The sequence below is a fragment of the Ursus americanus genome, chromosome 6 (assembly GCF_024610735.1).
Source record: "Ursus americanus isolate L20-20 chromosome 6, mUrsAme1.1.p, whole genome shotgun sequence".
In the NCBI taxonomy this organism is placed as follows: Eukaryota; Metazoa; Chordata; class Mammalia; order Carnivora; family Ursidae; genus Ursus; species Ursus americanus.
In genome coordinates, this window is record NC_142132.1 from 1,359,066 (window position 1) to 1,383,093 (window position 24,028).

A 24,028-nucleotide genomic window follows, 5' to 3' on the forward strand; every position below is an offset into this window, starting at 1 on the left:
CGGCCTCCGTCAGACTCCCGCCACCCAGCCAGGTTTGCGGGTGGGGACGGGTCCTGCTGACTGTCCCCAGACTTCCGCCGTGAGGTCCAGACCAGGCCCTCCTCCTTGTGTGCTTCCAGAACACCTGGAATATGCCGAAAACCAGACAGAAATCTCCAATCCCACGGCCTGGGTCTGGTCCCACGGTTTTGTCCCGCGGTTCCAACAGTGACATTAACTGTGGCACGTGCCAAGATTTCAGGACTGAGAAGGACAAAGCTGTTGACAGTCATGATTACTGGATTCGTGTTTCCCATCCCCCATGTCACCATGACCGAGGCACGCGCTGTGCGGCAACACTGGCGGCATTTCGTGGTGAGGGCTGTTGCGCTGGGCTGCGCGGACAGAGGGCTGCCGAAGCCTCGGCGGGAGACACCCGCTCATTGTCCGAGGGCAACTTCATTTATGACCTGGCTGCTGGGGGAGACGGGCGAGTGCAGGCGGGATCTGGAAAGGGGCCCGGGGGCGTTTCAACCACCCAAACATCCTGCTCCCAGCTCGTCACCGCGGGTGGACATGGGGATGGAAATGTGAACCCCGGGGGCGCCTGGGTGGCGTAGACAGTGAAGCGTTCGACTCTTGGTTTCAGCTCAGGTCATCACATCAGGATCGTGAGATCGAGTCCCACGTAGGGCTCTGCACTCAGCGGGGAGTCTGCTTGTCTCTCCCTCTCCCACTGCTCCTCCCCCTGCACGCTCTCTCTCTCTCTAAAATAATTAAATAAATCTTAAAGAAAAAGAAAAAAAGAAAGAAAGGAAACGTGAACCCCACCGGCATGCTGGGGACCCCTGAGCAGCTCCCTGAGCTGAGCCCACTTTGGAGCCCACTCCCCTCCTCACGCCCGTTCCAGGAGGCCAGCGCCACGTTCTCAGTCCTGTAAGGACGCTGGGCCCGGGAAGGTCCAGGCCTCTTGGTGGGTATGGGTGAAGCTGCGCTTGGACCAGCCCCACGCGGGAGGACAGAGGAAGGACAGTGTGTCTGTGAGGGTCTAGAACTTTCATATTTGAATCCCAAAAGACAATGGTACACGTTAGTTCTGGGTGGTGGGGACCCGCCGGTCCGACATATTACCATCTACAGACACACACGAACGCGCTTAAAAAAAAACTAGAGTGTTTTAATGATGCTTGGCGGGAAGGTGCAGGTCTGGCAGTGGGAGCCCGGAGGTGGGGGAGGGGGAGGCTCGGGCTCAGAGAATGTCCCTGGGTCTCGGTGGCTAGGGTGCCCTTGGCCGCTCCTTCCCACCCTCCGGACTAGCAACATGGGCTGGATGGCGAGAAGACGATGAGGAATCACTACCCTCTCTGCCACCTGGAAGTCTCTTGAATGTAGGAAATCGAGCACTCCGAGTCTGTCACCTCTCTCGTGTGGCCCGTGGGGCTCTGCTCCCTGCACCCCCACATTGCAGCACAGCCCAGACCCACAGGGGAGACGGGCAGCTCCCGGCGGCTGAGGCTGCGGGAAGGCTATTCCAAGCCGTGAGGCCCAAAGCCGCTGGCTTCAGAGCAGGACCTCCCGGCACCCTGGGAAGGGCTCCCACAGGTCAAGGTGAGTCCCACAGGCCAAGGTGAGGCTAGCGGCCCCATTTCTAACAAGAGTCACAGGAAACCCATGAGCAGCAAGTCTGGAAACAGGGGACTCACCACGTGCAGAGATAAGATTTCAGCCATCTTCTCAGCCACGGCGACTGGGATGTCTGGGGGAGCGCCGTGCTCTGGTGTGATCCCCGCACACACATGTGTGCTCTGACCCACCTGGAAGAGCGTCCTGGCCCGTGGCCTCAGACGTGCACACAAGGATGCTCACGGCCGGGCCACCGTGTGGGCCTAATGTTGGAAACACCCTGGATGCCACGGGCAGGAGGAACGTGGGCACGTCCGCATGGGAGGAGCGCCAGGCCCACTCCAGTGCTGCACGCGGAGCGACCCAAGCGCCAGTGTGCAGGTAAGGAGACCAGAGCACCCAGTGTGTGGCCTGCTGTCATCTGGACGGCAAGGACCTGAACACAAACCCTCCAGAGCGGGGACTCGGGCCTTCTCTCTTGTTCCTTCTGAATTTTGTACCAAGAGGACCATCTTTCCAAAACATAAATAAGAACAGGGCCCGGGCTGCAGGATCTCCGCCAGCCCTGGGGTCTTTGGCTGGCAGTGAGAGGGCGCGAGCTCCAACCCCGACCACCGGGCGCTGATGGCATGCCAGGAGTCCGCCCCCTTCCGGCACCCCCACCCCTGGGCCGTTGCAGGACAGGTGGGCGTCGCTTAAAGTGCACGTGAAAGAGTACAATGCCGCCGTAATGGGCAGGGTCTGCAGACGTGGCAAGTACCACATTCCGATGTCCACGTGTCGTGCTTCTGAGCGATGGACGGACAATACTCTCTCAAAGCGCTTTATCCCAGGCCCGACCCACGAACACGGTCTGAGGCTCGGCCTGCAGCTGCAACCGTGGTGTGGGATGACCTCGAGGATGACGCAGCACGTGGGGGGGGACCCTCCGTCCTGGGCCTCAGGACGTTTGCACCTTCACCCCAGGCTCCCCCCAGGCCACTGTCTGGGCTTCTTGGTGCCGGCCTGATGACTTAGTGACCGCCTGACCCACAGCAAGTGCTGGCATCGAAGCTCCCTGACTCCCTGGTCCCAACCGTGGCCCCATGGCTCCGACTGTCCTGCGGGCCCACAGAGGAGGCCTGGCCACGGGAGAGGCCACACGGTCACTGTGACAGCAGCCTATGCTATCCGAGCTGCAGGCCCATCCCTGGGGCCCCTCGAGCTGTTCCTCCCCAGCACCACCGGTCCTGGTCCTGTCCCCTTTCTACAGAGCAGGGAGAGGGTAGGTGACCAGCATGGACCACAGGCTCAGCCAGCAGATGGCAAGTAAATGGGTGGGCACGGCTGTGTCCTAACACCACTATACCGACGGACGCTGCGTCTGAATTTCACGTGGTTATCACGAGTCAGGGACTGTGACTTACGTACTCACGCACTCCTTTTATGATTTAACCGGGTTGGGTCACGCGGTGGTGAGAAACCTGGACCCAAACAACCCGATTCCCCTCCCCCACCGCCTCCCAGAAGAGCTCTGCACTGGGCAGGACCCCTCCAGACCCACCCGCTTCCACATTCCCAGGAGGCCTCCAGTGAGGGGCGCGAGGGCAGAGGTTCTGACAGAGGGAGAGGACAGCGGGCCAGTGGAACGCCCCTACCCGGGCCTGGCCTGGCGCAGAGCAGGCTGTCCCGTGACCAGCCCTCACACTCCTTCCAGAGGCCTCAGCACAAGCCCCGCCTCCCCCGCAGGCCTCAAGGGCCCCAAGTGCTGGCTGTCTGGGTGGGGCTGTCTCAGGCCTGCCCACGGGGGTCGGGGTCCCGAGTGTCTGCCACCCCATGGGCCCGCCCCAGGGTTTCTAACGGCACCTGGAAGCACTAAGCCCAGCCTGTTTCCTTTATCCATGCAGAGGTCATTCCACTGTCACCCGTTCAGGGGACATTTCCCAGGATGGCGCCACTGGCCAAGGTCCCTGTGGTGGCCCCGGCACTGAACCAGGATGGTCCCCATCTCACGGCCCCCCGCCCCCACTGCCCTCTTCCCAGAGCTCTCTGTCTTCCCCAGCTGCCCTGAGAGCCCCCGCAGACCCCAGGACCAGCTGGGCAGACCCCAGGGCCCAGGAAGGTGTGGAGAGGTGGGGAGGGGGCAGCGGCGTGGGGGGCCCACCTTGCTCTTCTCCTGCTGCAGCTCGATCTGGATGTCGGTGAGCTTGGCCCGCAGCTCCTCGTTGGCAGCCTGCAGAGCAGCGAGGAGTTCCGCCTTGTCCCCCTTGCCTCTGCCGCCCGTGCCCTTCTTGGACATGGTGAGGGCGGCCCGAGGGGGGCCTGGGCTGGGCCGCGCGTCTGGGCTGGGCTGTCCACAGCAAGCTCGGGCAGGTAGCGCTCGCTGCGGCTCTGCTACATTTTCTTGCTCACCTGGAGGGAAAGCACACCTGTGAGCAGACCGGCCTCCCGCTCCCTCGGCAGGAGCTTGGGCTGCGTGTGGCCGGGTGGGGCAAGGCTGGCGTCCTGCACCCTGAGGAAGCCGTCCAGACCTCACGCCCGGCCCCAGCCGCAGACCGCAGAGGCCCTCTGCCCTCCGTACGGCACCTGTGACGGGTCCCCCCGTAGAGCAGGTCCCCGTGCCCGGCACATAAGGAGTGCTTTGGAGGTGGTCTTTCTGCCCCTTTGAAATAAGAGGTCGAGGACCCAACGTCAATGCCCAATTTCATATCTGGGTGTGTGGCCCCAGTGGCAATGGTGGGTGTGAACCAGGTGCTTCTTGGAGAGTGGGGTGGAGGCTGGGACCCCCAGGCCCCTCCAGGGGACCCAAGATGTTCGCCTGGGGAGGACGTGCACGCTCACCCTGAGCCAACTTATGGGGGGAACGTGCAGCCTCAACCACCACACGGGCAGGCACCCTGCCCCGGGCCGGCCCAGCCATCGCCCAGCACCACGCTGGGACTTCCCGCTGCCTCCCCAGGCCTGGGCTGCATTCCCTTCCTCACACGTGCCTGCACCAAGTGTGGGAAGCAGGCCAGTCGACAACTGTGTAGACAGTGTGGGCCTGGATTCAGCGGCAGGGACGGGGCTTGGGTCCGCTCCACACTCACGACCTGGGAAACCCCGTGCCTCCGTTCCCTCACCGGCACAAAGCGGGGACAAGGACGTGGCTTCCTTCCTGCACTTTGGACATCAGGACAGTGACCCGAGCCACAGAGGTGCCTGGTGCCCCCCACCTGCCCTAGCTGACAGGCCAGGAAGGTGCCTCCAGAAGCTGGGGTATCAGGTCAAAGTTTGGCCTGGGCGCAGGCCAGGACGCTGTCACTTCTAGGGACGTGCTCTCCAAGTGAGTGCCCGCGTCCTTCCTCCTCCCCAAGGCCTCAACATACGGAATCAGGACAGAGCCCCAGAAGGGGGTGCACGGGGAAGGCCCGGGCGGGCGGCACACAAGTGAGCGGGGCTCCTAGGAAGAGCGCTCACGGTTGGCCTGGGGTGCAGAGCCGGAAGGGCGACGCTTCCAAGGAGGAGGGACCGTGACGCTGGACAGGGAGTTGAGGACGTTTGGCTGTATCCCAGCAGTGGCTCGGCCTCAGAAGGGATTCCCACAGCCCCTCAGTCCCTCTGCCCGAGCCTGCGCGGCTGACCCACGGCTCCCTTCCCGCTCACAGCCCCTGCCCGGGAGATGAAGGGCTCATTCGATGCAGGCGCGGGGCTGAGCTCTAGGCTCTTCATTCCAGTTACATTTTCTGAGTCAACCCCGGGACCATTTTGTAGATTTTCCAGCTCTGCATAAAAGTGTCTTCCACCCACCTGCAACGACGTTTCCCACTTCCCCTCGAGTCTTCACAGGTGGCGCCGAGAGACCCACGGTCCTGTTCCCGCCAGCAAAGCCACGCGGCCAGGGCTGGTGTGGACCAGCCGCCGCCACGGGCCGTCACAGTGCTTCTCATCAGCCGCAGGACTCCCTCGTGCCTGGGCGATGTTTGGGTACCGAGCACGTGCAGAAAGGGAGCCTGAAACGTGGCCGACGAGAGCGCTACCTTCCACCGGCTCTGCTCGTGGAAACGGAAGCAGCGGCTTTGGAAGAAGGGCCGCTTTAACGGGTCCTGGCTGCTGTGACCTGCCACGAGAGCTAGTGTATCCTCATCCGCGGGGCAGCCTCTGCTACTGCATTTGTGGGTGGGGTCAGGTGACGCGCAGTGGCGGGTTTCCATTTGGGCGAGGGAAAGTGTAGAAAGTTAAAAGTCTTGTTCAAACTGGAGAAAAAGCCCCCAGTTCCTTCCTTGGTCATCAAAAGCTCTTGGGGGTGGGCGTGCCTGGGTGGCTCATTTGGTTGAGCGTCTGACTCTCATTTTTGGCTCAGGTCATGATCACAGGGTCGTGGGGTCATGGGATCGAGCCCCAACTCGGGCTCCTCTCTCCTTCTTGGGGAGTCTCTCTCTCCGTCGACCCCCCCTCGCTCTCATGCATGTGCTCTCTCTATCTTTCAAATAAGTAAATGTTTTTTTAAAAAAGCTCCTGGGGGGCAAGGGCGCCTCCGTGGCAGGAGGGAGCCCAGGCCACGGTCTGCTGGCGGGTTACGTCCAGGCTGACTGCTCGCTGCTCGCGGGAGCCTCTTGAAAGGGCAGGTGGTCCCGCATGCGGGCTGTTCCGCACCGCACAGGCTAGGCCACCATTTTGGCCCCGTGGGCAGACTTGAAGATTCCCGGGAAAAGACAGACAGACATAGCTTTCTGCCCATAAGCAAAGTCATCTCAGGACCCCGGCCATCCCGCGGAAGCAGAGAAGGACAAACAGCCACGTGAGACAGGAGAGAACCCAGTCACACGAGGGACAGTGGATCAGGGGCACGACGCCCAGGGCTGGTTCCCAAGGGAAGACGGACCCTGGAGCCGTGAGCTCGGCAGGATCCCAACCCCTCTGAGCCCTCAGATGCGGGACCGACCCGAGCCAGAGCATGGAGGTGCCGACCCCGGCCGGCCTCGTGTCCTGACCTGCACTCGGTCACCTTCAGATGCCCTCTGCCCCGACTCCACGCTGAGTCCCGTCGGCGCGAGGCCCTCGGTGCCTGTGCGCCCCCTTCGCTTCCACCCTCCCCAGTGCTGTCGTTGGGGGAGACGTGGCTTTGGGAAGGCTCCAGGGTTCTCCTTCCTCCTTGCAGGTAAAACCCTTCCTTTTCCCGTTCTCTGGCTTGGTTGTGTCTCTCGGCTCGACGCCCCCAGAGGGACCCCAGTCTCGGGTGACAGCCTCGTCCTCCTGCCTCCCCTGGTCAAGGCCCTCCATCTCCCTGCTGCCCGTGCCAGATTCCAGTGAACTCCCAATCTCCTGGACATTTGCTGCGTTCCACCCCAACCATAACTATTATTGACTCAGTGTTTTCTGTAGATGGGTTCATAGTTTTTTATGTATTTTTTTAAAGATTTTATTTATTTATTTGGGAGAGATGGGGGGAGAAGGAGCAGGGGGGAAGGGGCAGAGGAAGAAGTAGAAGTGGACTCCCTGCAGAGTGAGGAAGTCAATGTGGGGCTTAATCCCAGGACCCTAAGACCATGACCTGAAACGACGGCAGCCCCAACTGAGCCCCCCAGGCACCCCTCTTTTTAACATATTTTAAAATGAAACTCTGCAGGCCTTTCCTGGACAGACAGCCAGCATCAGAAGTGTCTAAAGAGGGAGCGAACTGCGGGGCAGATGGAGGGAGACACCCCCGTGTGGGTTCCAGACAGACACCTGTTCCACAGCCCTGAGCCTGCTGGGCCCCCAGGCTGGACGGCGGCACAGGGGCCCCTCCCCGACACCCTGCGCCCTCCGAGCTCTCCGCCTGGCCACCCCCACTGCCCGTCTGGAACACGTGCCCACAAGGCTTAACACAGACACCGTGGGCTCCGGCCTGGGCTCAGCACTCCTGCCCCCCGCCCCCCACGATCCCTGGGAGCCGAGCTGCCTCCACCTTGGTTCTGGGGTTCTGGACACCCTGCACTGAGAACTTCCCACACAGTAAGGGGTCTTGAACTCTCCCTGACATCTCCCTAAAGTCAGAGCGAATATTTTTCTCCAACACCAATTTGGGGGCAAATATGATAAACATATTGACTTTATTATTATGGAAATGAATGGGAACCAGATAACTCCCCTGAGTCCCCTGACCGCACACACCCCAGCTGGGATTCCTGGCGGCCTCCTCCAGGAGCCCTTGATGGGATTACCGCCCCTGGGGAAGGAAAGGGGATTTTCACGCCTTACCCTGTATCCTGTTTGTGCTAATGACATCCGCATTAAGCCTTCAGAGATGAGAGTTGAACAGAATGAAGCAACTCGCCTCCTAGGCTCGGCCGCCAGATTGGGGACAGGCTCACGCAGGTGATAAAGGCCACACCCAGCGAGCTCTGGGGTCTCCTGCTCCGGGTTCTGCACGCCCCATACCTTTCCCTCCATGCCCACACCCGGTGAAGCATCAGTGTCCAGGTCACAGATCCTACATCTTCCCTGTCACCCTGGGAGACAGAAGAGGCGGCCGGAGGGAGACACAGGGGCCTTGGGGTGGCCTTCGCTGGCTGCACTGGCCTGACCACTCACCCTTGCCGGAAAGAACCAGCAGCCGCTGGAAGCAGGGGCTGGGGGTGGACGGTGGGGTCAGAGCAGGTCACCCCGGGGTGCTGCACCAGCCCCCCAGCCTACAGGTCACGGGCGGGCCCACAGCCAACATGCTTGAACCTCAGAGCAAGCAACTCTGAAGACCTGCTCAGGACGCCGGCTTCCCGTCTCGGAGCTCAGTCACCACGTCTGGCATCCGCAGGCTGGTGGGGTGCGGGGGCGCTGAGGGACCCACCCGCCACAGGCCAGCAGGGGCAGCGTCCACGCAACAACGCTGGGCATGTCAAACATTTGCTGGTGTGAATTAGCCCGCCTCCCCAATAAGCGTCCCGAACCTACTTGGGAGACGCAGGGGCGTGGGAGAAAGTCACAGGGTCAGGTTCACGCCTCAGGCTCCGCGCAGACCACGCTGATTCGCCCCCAGCCACATCTGTCACACTTTGTCGGGAAGTCATTAAATGATCAGATTAATAGCTTAGTCTGCCCCCCTTTGCTTCGGGGTCTCTGAGGGGTAATAAACAGAGGAGCTCGCTCTGCTTTCTCCGAGTAAGTGCTCTTACGTTCAGAGGGTTTAGAAAGGGAGACAAGCTCTATGCACCGCCCGCCAATCGCCCCGGGAGGCAGCAAACCTCCGAGCCACTGACCCGCTATCGAGGAAGCCATAGGGTCAGTGCCGCCCCTGCCGGGCCCCTGCCGGCCTCCAGGACTTCTCCAACGTGGAGTGAGTAGCTCGCGCTCTCACCGCACGGTGGGGAGAAGGACCCAGACTCGGTGAAAATCTCCCGCGTGCAAACAGCTCCGGGCAAGGCCCCCACGCACTTGGCCAGCAGCCTGGGTCATAAGGGGACTTCGACCTTCTAAAGCTGGTAGTGTCTGACACGGGTTCTTTCCTGGTCAAACACTTTATCTACAAAGAAGAAAGGATGGATCTGATGCTTCTAATCCTTATCATTTCCATGGAACTCTGAGGTGCGGGCGGCGAGGAGGCAGGCAGTGGGGGGAGGGTCAGAGACACTCTGTCGAACCCCCCGGGGACCCCCTGTTGCCAGTTGGACAAAGGCCGCGTGTACAGGCTCCACCGGCAGAGGACCAGGCTTCGCGGTCTGACAGATGCGGGGTGTCGGTGGGGCACTCGGCCCCGGGGGCAAGTGTCTCAGGGTCCCCCCTCTCCAGGCTGGGCCCTGGGAGTGAGGCTGGCAGAGGTGTGGGGGGGCAGGCCAGGTGTGGGCCCTGGGGTAACCCTTGTGACACACAGCTCTCCCATTAAAGGTCACCTTCCCCAGAAAACATGAAGACACCCGGAGAGGGACACCAGCTGGCCATGCATGGCTGGACGTTCTTGTGGGTTCAAGAGTCTGATACACACCTGGACACCTCCAGGCAGGAGTCGTGCTGGGGGCGGGCGGGAGAGCGTCTGGAGGGGGTGGGGAGCAGCACGTGGGGTTGGGTGCCCGGGGCTGGGCGGTGGCGAAGAAGCCCGGGGTGTCCCTGCACCCAGCGGACCCACTGTGAGCACTGACCCTGGGGCAGCCCCGAACCACAGCAGAGACTCAAGCACGCTGGGCTCTTTCCCACAGCTGACCACGAGGTGGCCACAGGACAGACGGAGGGCCCACGGGAGGGTTGACGGGGCCAAGAGGCTGAGGCCTCAGCTCGACTCGGAAGTGCGTTTTCTAGAAGCCAGAGGCAGAGGTCGAGAGTCCAAGTGCGCCTCGTGATGTCACGGCGTGGGAGCGTCCCTGATGGCTGCGGGCGGGAGCAGACGCCTTGCCTCCAGGACGGGACCCCAGAGCGCCAGAGTAGCCACCTTCCTGCGCCCTGAGCCACCGCCGCCAAGGCCAGCGGCACTCACAGGGAGCGACTGGGACAGGCTGGGAGGCGCCCCACGCAGCGGGGAGGGGCGGCTCCGTCCCACAGGGACACCCGGTGCTCCCACAGCTGGCCGTGCGTCTCCGAGAAGTGACTCGGTGTCGGCCACACAAAGTCTGCCCTGATTCCAGCACACCACGTGTTCTCTGTAAACCTGATGGTGAGTCACGGCCCCCAGTCCACACAACGGATACAACACGTTCCCTTCCTATCGAAAGGGGATCCCGTGGTTCACGGCCAGAGTGCGAGTCAAACTCCAGCCTTGACGGGCCTTGACTTTTCAGTAAACTTTTTGGTGTGACTCCCTGTAGATTCGCACGCAGCTGTATGAGCTGATGCAGGGACGGTCCACGTGTCTCCGCGCCGCTTCCCCCGAGGGCTACATCCTGAGAGACTGCAGCGCAGAACCGCCCCAGGACGCAGACCCCGTCCCCCCAGGACACCTCGTGCGCCCTGTAAACCCTCCTTGGCCCCTGGCAACCGCGAATCTGCCCCTTTTCTGCATTTTCTCATTCCGGGAGTGTTATAGAAATGGGACCATCAGTACGTGACCTTCCGGGATCGGCTCTCTCCTTCAGCGTAATTCTGGGGGTCCATCCAGGTCGTGTGCCCTGGTGGCTCACCCGTGTGCAGTGTCCCCGCGTGGACACCACGCAGCCTGTGAATCCACTCGCCGCTGCAGGGCGTGCGGGCCGTTGGCGGGCTCGGCCGTCATCCCAGGGCTGCTATAAGCGCGCTCAGGTGTTAGACGACCATAGTGGTCCCTCCTCTGACGGGACGCCCACGTTGCGGCCCCCGGCGTGCTCGTACTTGGGCGGGTGTCGTTATACCAGACACCGTGAGCCGCTTTCCGGAGCGGCTGCCCCGTGGACGCGCCAGCAGCAGTGAGCGTGCGGCCTCGGTGGTTCTCACCTGCTCTCCCTGACCGTTAGCGACTGACTTCCTTTCGCACTCGCTTCCCACATGCACATCTCCGGTAGGATGGCGCGGCCAGGCTCCTCGGTCCCCCGTTGGCCAGAGAGGGCAGGCTCCTCGTGCCGCCCTTTCTGCCTGAGTCTGCTGGCTTCCTCAGCCCCAGCGAAGACCCAGGGACCGCACGGCTGAGTCTTCCCGCGTCCCGAGGCCCCCAGTTGGCCTTCTTCGCCTTCCTCTTACGTTTGTTTTAGATTCGATATCCACAGTGTTTTATTGTACTGAACGGAGGACTGGGGCAAAGTAGGTTCGCCCTGTCTCCCAGGAAGCGGAAATTTCTCCCTCAAAGGAAAGATCTTGCACTCGTATCTACCGTTACATAAGAACGATGATTCTCGTAATCACTACGATAGAGATGGCTGTAGTTTAAACCACAGTGTGATTTAAAATCTGCCAGCTCGCATCCCAGGGCAGAGGAGAGACATTATGTTAAATGACCGTAGTGGCCAACCGCCTGTTTGAGGAAAGGGTCCTCACCGCCAGTACTGGAGGGAGCGGCTGTCCAGCAAAGACACCTTTTGTAGAAGCCACTTCCTTCAGTCCAGGGAGGAAGGCTTAGATCACATGAACGCCAAGAACTCTCTTTCGAGATATAAAACACGGCAGCGATTATGACTCCGGATGGCAGTGCAAGTGTTCTAGAAATAACGGGATCAAAACAAAACCACAGTTGTGCTTCTGATGAACCAGTCACCTGACTGACCGCCATGCAAAGTGGACACACGTGAACACAGGTTTCCAGCACAGGAAAGAATCTCAGGATCACTGACCAAATGTTAGCTCTTCAGGTGAGGAAACCAGGGTCCAGAGGGAGGGCCTCCCCCGAGGACCCAGCGCTGCTCCCTGACAGAGGCCCAGGCCTGCTGTCCCCGCGAGAGACGGCGCCACATGGATCCCCTCGCTGCAGACAGCCCAAGCTTGCGACGCTCGGGCATCGGGGAGCGGACTCGAATGCATGGCCTCAGGAGCGGGCCGGTCTAGGCTGCCCAAAAGCTCTCTGCCTCTGTGTAAGGACCACCTCTTTCCAAACAACTCAGCCGGGGCCCAGGACCAAGGAGGGGCGCGGGGGTGCCTCAGCGGGTTGAGTGCCAGACTCTTGGTTCCGGCTCAGGTTGTGATCTCAGGGTCTCAGGGGTGTGAGATCGAGCCCCGTGCTGGCTCCATGCTCAGCGGGGAACCTGCATCTCTCCTCCCTCTGCACCCCCCATTTGTGCTCTCTAAACAAATATATAAAATCTTTAAAAAAATATATTTAAAGAAATACAAAAAAAATTCACCCCCCAAAATACAAAATTCACCACGTCTGGCATCCAATCAAAATGACCAGGCTGTCAATCATTTCCCAACAAAACTGAGGGGGAAAAGCGCCAGGCAAGGAAGTAGGGAAGCGGGACTCATAATGAGGGGAGAACCAACCGGAAGAAACGCAGACGCAGGTTGCAGACCTCGTAGGCGAGGACGGGACAGCGGCGGTAGAGGGAATGCCCACGCGCTCGGAAACGTGCAGGAAGCAGGAGCATGGGAACCAGAGACGTGGAAACGTGTGGAAGGTTCCAAATCAGCACCACGGAGAGCAGAGCGCGTGTGAGCGGAGGCTGCGCCGGGCGCCAGGACCAGAGGCACCCCTGCGAGAGAAAGGTTCAGTGAGGCTGAAGCAGGCGGGCAAGGAGCTCGAACAGCCATGTGAATGCCGCGGTCTCCTGCTTAGGAACACGCCAATGGCATCCGCGTCCGTGCAAGTCTCGCACGGTTCTTCCTGCTTCTTACCCTCCACCAGCCCCACAGAAAGGGAATACACATCGCCCCCCACAAAAAGATTTTTGCTTGTTTTAGGCCTTTAATTAATCCCTCTCTTACATCTTTATGACAAAATATATATAAATGGAAATTAAAATATTCACCGTGAGCTTCAACACAGAGGTTGTGAAAAGATCTTCTAGTTGAGTAAACACTGCAATGTTTACAGTCGTATAGCTGGTTCCAACAGCACAGGTGAATCACAAATTCTGATAAATTGTCAAATATTAAAAGTAAAATTGCATTTGAAAGCCATCTCTGCATAATCTGGACGGGGGCAGTGGTCAGAGTGAAGGCTTCCCTTTTCCTGCGCGTGGCGCCCAGAGGTGTCTACGTGGGGGTGAAGCGTCATGGCAGGACCTGGGATGCACCTCGCTCCCAGTGGGCGGGGGCGGGTGGGACTCAGCCAGCTCCATCCACCTTGAAGAAAGCCTTCGTCTGCCTGTGTGTTCGCACCTGAGCCCCAGGGGAGGACAGGGGCTGTGGTCTGGGGTCGCTGCTCAGCCGGGACCCCTCAGGAGCACTTGGCTGAGGACGGGACCCAGCCTCTGAGCCCCCAGTCCAATCCTGAGACCAACAGAAAAGTGACCCAAAACAGGGCAGCCCCTAAAGTCAGAGAAACAGCCACAGAAAGTAGTGATTCAGGCTCGTTCCTTCTCGCACTCCTGGCAGAGATGGACAGAAAACAGCCGATCTAAACAAGTAATTAGATGACAGACAGACAGACAGATGGACAAAAGCAGCACTGGTTCTCCTCCCCAGAGACGTCCAGCCCGAAAATGCCTCAGAACTAGGGTTTTGCAAATATCATTTAGGGAGAGATGCTGTAACAGTTGGTAATGAGTGCTGACATCCACCAGAGGCAGAACAGACCGCTTGAGATCTCTTAGCTTATAGTTATAATTGCGTGTGAAGGGAGGGATCTCATTGAAGCCTCGACGTGAGAAGGGCAAGAGGAGGTGTGGCGATGGGGCGAGGGGCTCCTGACGGCAACCTGGGAAGCTGGCCGTGTCGGAGCAGGCACGCGGGATAGCTCTGCCCTGAATCGACAGGGATTCTACTCCAGAAACAGCTCTCTCAGGAAAAAGGAGAGTTGCTCAGGGAAGCATCTGGAAACACCCACCTCCTGATGTCTGTCCTCAGGTGGGAGTTGTGCAAACAGGGAGTCAGTGTATTTGCTCACTGGGGATGCAGTGGGCAGCCGCCCTTGGCTTTAAGAGCTCCGGTCCCGAGAACTAGCGTTCCCGACACAGACAGCAAGGTGTGTAGCGCACAGCCCAGAGAGACGAGCTGCATGGCCAGACTCAGCAAGTGCCATCTGTCTGTCTGCTTCTGCCACTTGTAAAGGTCCCAGAACTTCTTACAACAGACATAGCTCACGTTTAAGTTTGATTTTATCTATCTTGGTTAACCAGCATACAGGGTGTATGTCGATTAAAAATGTACTTACAGTTATATAGTGCCTTGATTAGTGAGATTTTTGTAGACTATTTACATTGTTACTGTAAATCTGAAATTTTTAGCTCCCTGCCATTTTATCCATGGACAGATTTGTTTCAGAATATGTTTTTTTAAATGCAAGATTTCTTAGAAACATGAGTCTTCCCTCCCAGCAGAACAACTGTATTGATTTAGGAAAGAGGGTCAGTGTTTATGCTGTGAACATGCAGGGAACAATCGGCGAGGGGGGCAAATACGGGTCCCCCAATATTGTCCACATCCTAATCCTGGAATGTGTGAAGAGCTTCCTCTATGTGACGGGGGCGATTTTACAAACGCGCTCAGGTTCAGACTCTGAGATGGGGTCTGTGGCCCCCTCCAATCACAAAGTCCCAAAGGCAGAGACCCTCTCCCAGAGAAGGCCCAAGGGCACAGCCGGAGGAACCCGTGGGCCACCACCATTGGCCTGGAGATGGAAGAAGGAGCCCCAAGCCAGGGGTCGACACAGCCTCTGGGTGCACAAAGCCTTCGGGTCACACAGCACAGGGAAATCGAACCTGCAGTCCAATGACATGGATCTGAGCTCTGCTAATGACCAAGTGAGCAAGGACACAGACCGCCCCACAAAACCGCCAGAAAGGACAGCGGCCTGCCGCACTCAGGCTCAGCCCCGTCCCAGACTTCCAGCTAAAGAGCCAGGAGACAGCAAGTCTGCGTTGCATTAAGCTACTACATTGGTGCCAACTTATTCTGGCAGCAACAGAAAGTTAATGCAGACATCACACGCGAGGTGGCACAGCAGCGCACGGCAGCCCGCCGTGGGTGACGCCTGCGTGTCAGGCAGGACCACCCGCAAGCCAGGCCCACGTCTTCTCTTCCTCAGTCAGCTGGTCACAAGGAGGCCCCCCGAGCCCACAGCAGGGAGCGGGAGAGAGGGGGTGCCATAGCAGGACAGGGACTGTGGGAACCAGACGATTCGCCCATAACTTGGGCCTGCTCGAGCCAACCTTGTCTGTGCTCTACGTCCGTCTGATGATGGGGTGCTGTGGGGGCATGCCTGACCTCACAGCCCGGAGGGTCAGATGACATCCTGTTCGAGCTCAGGTTGCATGGCACCGCGGTGGCCCGCCATCAAATCCCGGTCCCTAGAGCTCAGCAGCCGGCCATACAGCTGCAGCGGTGAAGAAAAACAGACTCACTCAGTAACCCTGAGACACCCGTGACCAAGGTACCCAGAGAGACCAGTATAACACGGGTCTGGCAGAAATTCAGCCAACTTTTTGTAACAGGAAATAGTTTCTCTGGTCAAAACCGTGTAATTTTGCTGAGCAGGATAACCCCAACCTATCCCAACCTTATGAATGACCACATGACTGAAAAAGATCACACGGTTCAGAAAATAGGCCCCACGTTATATTCCACATACATTACGTTCCACGCTAAGGGGAGGGATATCACTCAAAAATACTAGATTAGTTGGCTAATTGTCAAAGAAAAATAGATCTTTGGATACTGCCTTCCTAACGAAATTCTAAGTGGATTGAAGAGAACTGACCATGAAAATGAAAGTGGGGAAAGTAGAAATGAGCCTTTCTCAAATCTCTGGAGAGAGAGGCCTTCCTAGGCTTAGAGTAGATAAAAGGAATTCACAACAGCAAAAGACAGCAGATTCCACCACATTAAAAATTTACATCTCTTTATTACAGATGTCATGCAATTAAGGAGCTAAAAACAAGCCAAAACAGTATTTGCAGTAAATTCAATTAAAACATTAATAACTTTACTGTATCAGATCATGAAACACGATGATAAAAATGCTAAGAGCTCACAAAATAAATGGGTAACTATCAAAAGAGATAATTTACAAAGAAGGGAAAAAGTGATTTTAAAATCATGAGAAAACGTCCTCTGCTTTTGATGTGGAAAATCACAAGAGAATGTCTCACCCATAATCTACAAAATCCTATCGTTCCTTGAGCCCATTAAAGAGTTGAGGTCCCAAGGCAACCTCTGGCCGAGCACAGGAGAAGGAAGTGGGTAAGAAGAAATCAGCTCCAATTTTAGCATGATTCTAAGGGCCAGATGTGGGCTGACAGGTCAATTTGGAATCACTCAAGCCCAGACACAAGAGAGGTTGGGGGCAGGGCAGAAGCTGGAGGGGCTCCCCCTGTGGTGCAGATGTTCAAGAGACTGTCTGCTGCCTGGGACAGGTACGAGACTCTCCCCACCACCAGAACCCATCTTGCACCCAAAGTAACAGCCTTAAGCCACTGGGAGAAGGGCAGCAAGCCCTCTTGTCCACAGAGTCACCAGGATAAAGATGAAAGTAAGATCCCTCCTTCCTACCTGCCCCAGAATCTAGAAAAGAATCCCTGCCTCTAGGGCAAGAGGCAAAGACCAAAACATCTGCTCCTGGGGAGGAAGGCAGAGGCCCCTTGACACAGAGCAGAGCTTGGCTGCTGTGGAGGAGAGCAGGGATGTTCAGAAGGCTGACCGCCCAAGTTGAGGCATAAATACCTCGACTAATCTAAGGCTGCACAGAAGAAACTGAGATCCCCTGTCCTCAAAACAAGCCTCACACTGAGTAACAAGCAGCAGCAGTCTAGCTGGGTGAGGGGCAAGGCTGCAGAGAGGGCCCCTTCTGTGGTTCGGGTGTGCAGGGCGTGTTGGAAGCTGAGGGTGCAGCAGGAACACGGAATAGAGCCTGCAGTGTTCCAGACACCACACGGAGCACAGTGTGCCGGCAGCCCACCATGAGGAATCTGAACACTGTGTTGGACTGCGCATAAAGACAAAAACTACAAACCTCTAACCCAGTCCAGCTACTTCCTGGGTCGACTCAAACCCACACACTAACTCAAGAAGAGATGTGTCCATATCTGTGCTTAAATACTATTTTCCTCAAATATTTTTTACCATTCGCCTACAGACAATGACTGATAGTCAATAAAAAATTACAAGACACAGAAAAACAAAACAAAAAACAAGGAAAACCACCCATTGTCAAGCAATCAGAAGAACTAGACTCAGAGATGCTGAGTTGTTGCAGCACCCAGACGGAACATTTAAATAACTATGACTAATATGCTCAAGGTCTAATGGAAAAGATGGACATCATGAGCGAAGGGATAGGAATCAGCAGAGAAATGGGATCTATGAGAAAGGCTCCAATGGAAACATTAGAAACAGTGATCATGACATCAAAGGTAAAGAATTCCTTTGACGGGCTCATCAGAGGAATTGACACGGCTGAGGGAAATCTCCATGAACTTGAAGACAGGAAACTGTCCAATGTGAAACACAGGAGAAGAAAGAAAACAGAGTCTCTAACAGTGTCAGGCAAAATCAAGCAGCCTGGAGGAGGAGGTAGGGGTGGAGTCTCAGAGTAAAATGAGAAAACAGGGAGAAGAAATATATAAAGAAATAAAACAACAACAATTGTTCAGAATTAGTGAAACACAACAACTCCCAGATTCAAGGAGCTCGTAGATCCTCAGACGGAAGAAGAAATGTAGACATACCATAGTCGAACTGATGAACAACAGAACTAGAGAGAAAACCTTGAACAGAACCAAAGAGACAGGAAGCACATGACACTCAGAGGAAAAAGATGAGAATTAAGGAAGCTAGAAGATAATGGAACAACAGCTTTCAAGTGCTGGGAAAACCAAACCAAACCAAACCAAACCAAACCAAACCAAAACACCTACCAAACCAGAATTCTATCCTTAGCAAATGTATCTTGTAGAAATTAAGGAATTAATCACCTCACATCCATTATGATGGCTACTATAAGAAGTTCTTTATAATAAATACTTTTTATTTTATTTTTTTAAAGGATTTTATTTATTTGAGAGAGAGTGAGACAGAGACAATGAGCAGAGGGGAGGGATAGAGGCAGAGGGAGAAGCAGACTCCCCACTGAGCAGGGAGCCCGATGCTGGAATTGATCCCACAACCCTGGGATCATGGCCTGAGCCAAAGGCAGACGCTTAACTGACTGAGCCATCCAGGTGCCCTAAAATAAATATTGTTTTAAAACCTAGAAAATAACAAGTGAGGCTGTGGGTAAATTGGAGCCCTCATGCACTGTTGGTGGGAACGTAAAACAGTACAGCTGCGTCAGGAAACAGTCTGACATTTCCTCACACAGTTTAACAGTCACCATATGACCCAGCCATTCCATTCCTCGGGATGTACCCCAGAGAGATGAAAAACATGTCCAGACAAAGTTCACAGCAGCATTATTCATGGTAGTCAAGAAGTGGAAGCAGCACGATGTTCATGCCCTGACAGATGGACAAATAAAACATGGCCTAGCCATACATGGAACATTATTCAGCAGCAAGGAAGAATGAGGTACTGATATGGGCTACAGTATGGACGGACCTTAAAGACCTGACGTTACGTGAAAGAAGCCAGACATAGAAGGTCATAAACCGTAAGATTCCATTTATATGAAATGGTCAGAAAAGGCAACTCTAGAGAGAAAGGAAATAGATGAGTGGTTGCCACAGGCTCAGGACAGGGGGAGTGAGAAGTGTCAGCTAAAGGTGCAGGACTTCTTTTTGGGGTGACAAAAATGTTCTAAATTTGTGGCGACAGCTGCATAACCCTGTGAATATACTAAAACCCCGTGAATTCACACTTTAAGTGGGTGACTTTCATATTATTAAAGCAGATACCAAAAAGAAGGAGAAATAGACTTTTCCAGACAAACAAAAGTTGAAAGGATTTTCTGCCAGAAGATCTGTGCTACACAAGAATGTTCAAGGCAGTTCTTCAGGCAGAAGAGACCCCATCAGGTGGGAAACTGATCCCCACAGAGAAAGGAAGAATGCTCGAAATGATAGAAATGAAGGTGTGTGTAGAAGACTCTTCTCCTGAGAGTCATCCCTCTGAAAGATAACAAATTACCCAAAGAAAACCAGGAACCGTGCCTTGCCGAGTACACAGTACCTGGAAGTAAAACATCTGGAAACAATAGGAAAAATGGGAAAGAAAATGAAACTCATGAATTACGCAAGAACTGGCACGATATCAAGAAGGACTGCAACGAGCTAACGATGATATTGAGCCCCTGAAGCGAGCACCAAAAATTAAACTGAAAGGGAAGGGCAATGAATAACCGACAGGTAAACAGGGTCATAAATATACTCAACCCCCCAGAAGTCAAGAAAAGAGGAACAAAGGAGAGCTAACACAAATAGAAAATAGAGAGCAGAAAGCTGGGCTCAAATCCAATCAGGTCATTCAATACTAAAGGTAGACGGGCGAGAAAACACAACGTAAAGGTAGACACGTTCAGGTGAGATTTTTAAAAAGGCGAACCCAACCCCACACACCCTGCAAGAAGCTCGCTTTGACTATGAAGTCCCAGGTGAGTTAAAAGTACAAGGGTAGAAAAGGTTATATCATGCAAACTCTGCACAAGAGAGATTGAAGAGACTGCATTCCTGCTGTATCACACAGATTTCAGAGCAAGGAACAGTACCAGGGAGTGAGAGGGACACGACAGAACGAGAAGGGAGTTGATGAATCAAGGAACGAAGCTTCAAAAATGCATAGAACACTAACCGTAGAAATGCAAGTAGAAACAGGCATTTTCACACCTAGAATTGGAGACTTCAACACTCGCCTCTCAGTAAGATATGAAATAAGAGCACAAAAGATCGGTTCAGGATATAAAGGATTTCAACAACACTATCTACCAACTGGACCCAACTGACATTTGTAGGGTAGATACAGCACCCAACAACAGGGTATGTAGCATTTCCCAGCGCACATAAAATATTCATCAAAACAAACACACGCGGAAGCAAATCTCGTCAAAGTTAAAACAATGGAGATGATCCAAAGTGTGTTCTCTGCACCCTCCAAAAAAAGGAATTAAAAATATGTAGTAGAAATATATCAAAAAAATTTAAATACTTGGAAATGTTAAACACACTTCTAAATAACCCATGGGTGAAAAAGAAATTAAGAAATTATAAATAAATTAGAAAAATATTTTGAACTGAATGGAAATAAAAGCACCAATACCAGAATTTGTGGGGCATAACTACAGTGGTATAGAGAGGGCACTAAGGACAACACATGCTTATGTTGGGAATGAGGAAGGTCTCCAATCATAATCTAACCTGATTCTAAGCTTCCCCCTTAAGAACACAGGAAAAGAAAGTAGATGTAAGGTAAGTAGAATAGAATAATAAATGTTCATAGAAATCAACAAACTCAAAAACAAAAACAATAAGAGAAATCAATAAAACTAAAAGTTGATGTTTTGAAAATATTAACAATGTTAATAAATTTTTGGAAAGACTGGTCTGGAAAAAAATGAAGACATAAATTACAATATTGGGAATGAACATGGGGACATCACTATGTGTCCTACAGACATTAAGAGATAACAAATGAAATGGATAAATTCCTTGAAAGACACAAACTAATAACGCTTACTCATAACTTGAGTAGCCTCTTACCCATTAAAAGAATTGAATCTGTGGTAAGAATCCTCCAACACGGAAAATCCTAGGCAGAGACATCTGCCCTGGTGAATCCGAGCAAACCTCCGAGGAGGGAATAACAACAAGTCTACATCAACGCTTCCAGGAAAGAAGTGAACGCTTCCCAATTTATTTTATGAGGCCAACCTTATTCTGATATCCAAACCACACAAAGACATTAGAAGAAAAGAATACCCCTCATTAAGATGGATGAAAAAATCCTTAACAGAATTAGCCACTCAAATTCAGCAACATATAAAAAGGATAATACAATGGGATCAAATGGGACACGTATAAGGAATGCAAAATTGGTTTAACATGAGTCCCTTTAAGTCACCAGATTAATATATTGAAATGGAAAACACGTAATCATCGGGAAAAATGCAGAAAAGCCTTTTGACAAAATTCAAAATCCATTCACAATAAAAACTTTCAGCAAAATAGTCCTAAAAGGAAGTTTCCTTGGCTTGATAAAGACCATCTATAAAAAGAACACTTGTGCTAATAGTGAAATAGTGAAAGACACACCGGCTTTCCCCTCAGGTAAAGAACAGTGCAAAACCCCTACGCTCACCACTTCTATTCAACGGGGAACTAGGGAAAGAACTAAAGGTATTTTTATTCACATGTGACACGATCGTCTACATAGAAAATCCCAAAGAATCTACCTGGGACACAGGAGGCTAGAAAGTTAACAAATTTAAAGGCAAAAGAGAAAAATCAATTCTATTTATCAGATATATTTCTTCATACTAGCAACAAGTTACTCTATCACAAAATAATACCTTTTACAACAGCACCAAAACAACATGAAATACCTGGGAATAATCTAACAAAATATTTACAGTATTTGTATGCGTGAACACTCCAGACATGCGTGAGAGAAAATTAAAGAGCAACTAAATGGAGAGATACTCAGTGTTCACGGGCCACAAAACTCAGCACTGCTGTGACGTTAACTTCCCCAAACTGAAATTTAGATTAAACACAATCCCAATCAAAATCCTAACAGAACTTTTGTGTATAAACTGACAGGCTGTTTCTAAAACGGCTATGGGAAAGTTAATGATCTAAATTAAGCAATTTCAAAAAATAACACATTTGGAGATGGAAACCGCTACCTAACGTCCAGCTCACAATAAAGCTACGGTAATCCAGACGGTGTGACCTTGACGCAAGGACGCACAGATCAGTGGGACAGAACAGAAGAACAGACCACATAGTCTCTGGTCAAGGGACATATAACAAAGAATCTGAGAAAACTCAATGGAGAAAAGACGGTCTTTTCAAAAAATGGTGCTGATTAGGAACGTGTGGGTTTGAGCATAGCTGGCGGGGTTCGGGTCACTGCTGGTCTCATCCTCACTGAGGCTCAGAGCGTCCAGCTGGGAAAAGCCCCAAACAGCCCCAGCTCAGCCCATAGCTCACACCACGTTCAGAAATCAAGTCGGACGGGATCGTGGAACTGACCGAACCATAAAGCCTAAAACCTGCAAGTGAAAACACAGATACAGTCTTCACCATCTTAGGACAAAAAAGCAAAAGCCATATAGGAAAATATTGACAAATTCGGCTTTATAGAAATTTTAAATTTCTTGTATTCGAAAGATACTTTAAGAAAATGAAAAGACCAGCCACAGACTGAGAAAACGTATTTGCAAAACACACATCTGATAAAGGACTTGTATAGATATATATTCTAAAACTCTCAAAATTCAATAATAAAAAGACAACCCAAGGGGCGCCTGAGTGGCACAGTCGTTACGCGTCTGCCTTCGGCTCAGGGCGTGATCCCGGCGTTCTGGGATCGAGCCCCACATCAGGCTCCTCCGCTGGGAGCCTGCTTCTTCCTCTCCCACTCCCCCTGCTTGTGTTCCCTCTCTCGCTGGCTGTCTCTCTCTCTGTCAAATAAATAAATAAAATCTTAAAAAAAAAAAAAAAGACAACCCAGTTTAAAAATAGGCCGAAGCTTTGAAAGACTTGTCATCAAAGTAGGTGTACAGGCAGCAAATAAGCGTAAAACAAGGTTCTCCCACTGCACACCTGTTAGCATGGCTACGCGGGAAAGGCTGGAGGAACCTCGAGGGAGGAATGAAAACCCTTTAGAGAGGGTGGTTATGTTCAGCATCTTGAGGATAGAGGCGGTTTCGTGGGCATAAAAGGAAGTTTCAAAGCCACGCGAGATATAGTCACTTGGCTGTTTGGGCATCCCCGGCGAGAAAGGTGAGCGGCGAGGGCCCTTCTGGGAAGGAGCGTGGAGACGTGTCCTAACAGACCTGCAGGGCGCCCCTAACATTCAGTCCAGGGTTTTCCATCCAGCAGTCTACCCCGAGGAGGTCGTCCGGATCCGGGGGAAACCTTCTGCTCAGAGGTGCTCAGTGCCATTCTGTCTGTAATCGTGAAAACCCGGAACCAACCTCGACTCTCAGGGATGAAGTTCCCGCACAGACATACTGGGCAGACTTTAAAGGGATGCTTGGTAAGAGCTTATTCTAACAGGAAAATGAGTGTCTCGTACAAGGGGGGAGACAGAAGGCAAAACGGGAATGGATAGAAAAAAAAAAGGAAAGGGGAGCTACTCTAAAATTTTAATATCTTATTTTGTGGGTCTCATCTTTTTTTTTCCTTTTCTAGATTTCTTTAATATTTCCATCATGAGAATAGACTCACTTTATGAAAAAAAAACGCACCTGTATTTCATAAAGAAAACGCATCTAACGACCCGTTAGAAGGACGCAGACCCTCGTGTCCGGCCAGTGCCCAGAAGAGGTCCCGCGAGAGGCTGCAGAGCTGGCCGTCAGGCGCGGGGACCCCGAGGGCCAGGAGGAAACAGCGCCGACCTGCGTCCATGGAGGTCGTGAACCGAGCGCCTGGAGAGAAGAAGCCTTCTCTTGTTTTTTCCCTGGGTTCACTCCAGCAGCTATGACAGTAGCCCCAGCCTGCCGCCCACCAGAAGGGGGGTGTCCACAGGGCTCCAGGGACGGGGGCCACTCCTCGATGGCCGCGCGCTCTAACACTGGAGACACCTTGTGCGAAGCAGACACTGACCAAGTCTCCAGGTGTCCGGTCTTGAACGTTCACGGCCTTCTCCTTGGGTGAAAGCCCTCATGGCGAGCAGAACAGTATCCCCGGCTGAGCGCCCCTTCCCTCCTCTAGGCTTGGATCTGGCTTCACGTCGAGGCCAGGCTGTTTTTGGGCCCAACCCTCTGGCACAGACACGGGTTCCTACGGCCCACGGGGATTCTGATAGAATTTGCTGAGCTGTCACTAAGTGCTGGCACCCGGGGCCA

General features: G+C 53.7%; 1 protein-coding gene across 28 annotated transcripts in view; it reads right to left on the reverse strand.

Annotated features, from left to right (window-relative positions):
* JAKMIP3 (Janus kinase and microtubule interacting protein 3) overlaps nucleotides 1-24,028 on the reverse strand; it is a 111,089-nt gene that overhangs the window by 61,337 nt on the left and 25,724 nt on the right. For all 28 annotated transcript variants that reach the window (XM_087862542.1, XM_087862546.1, XM_087862544.1 and 25 more), the window contains exon 2: nucleotides 3,746-3,993. In XM_087862542.1, coding sequence (XP_087718668.1) covers nucleotides 3,746-3,880 — 135 coding nt within the window. In that variant the 5' untranslated portion in view covers nucleotides 3,881-3,993. The remainder of the gene's footprint in view (nucleotides 1-3,745; nucleotides 3,994-24,028) is intronic.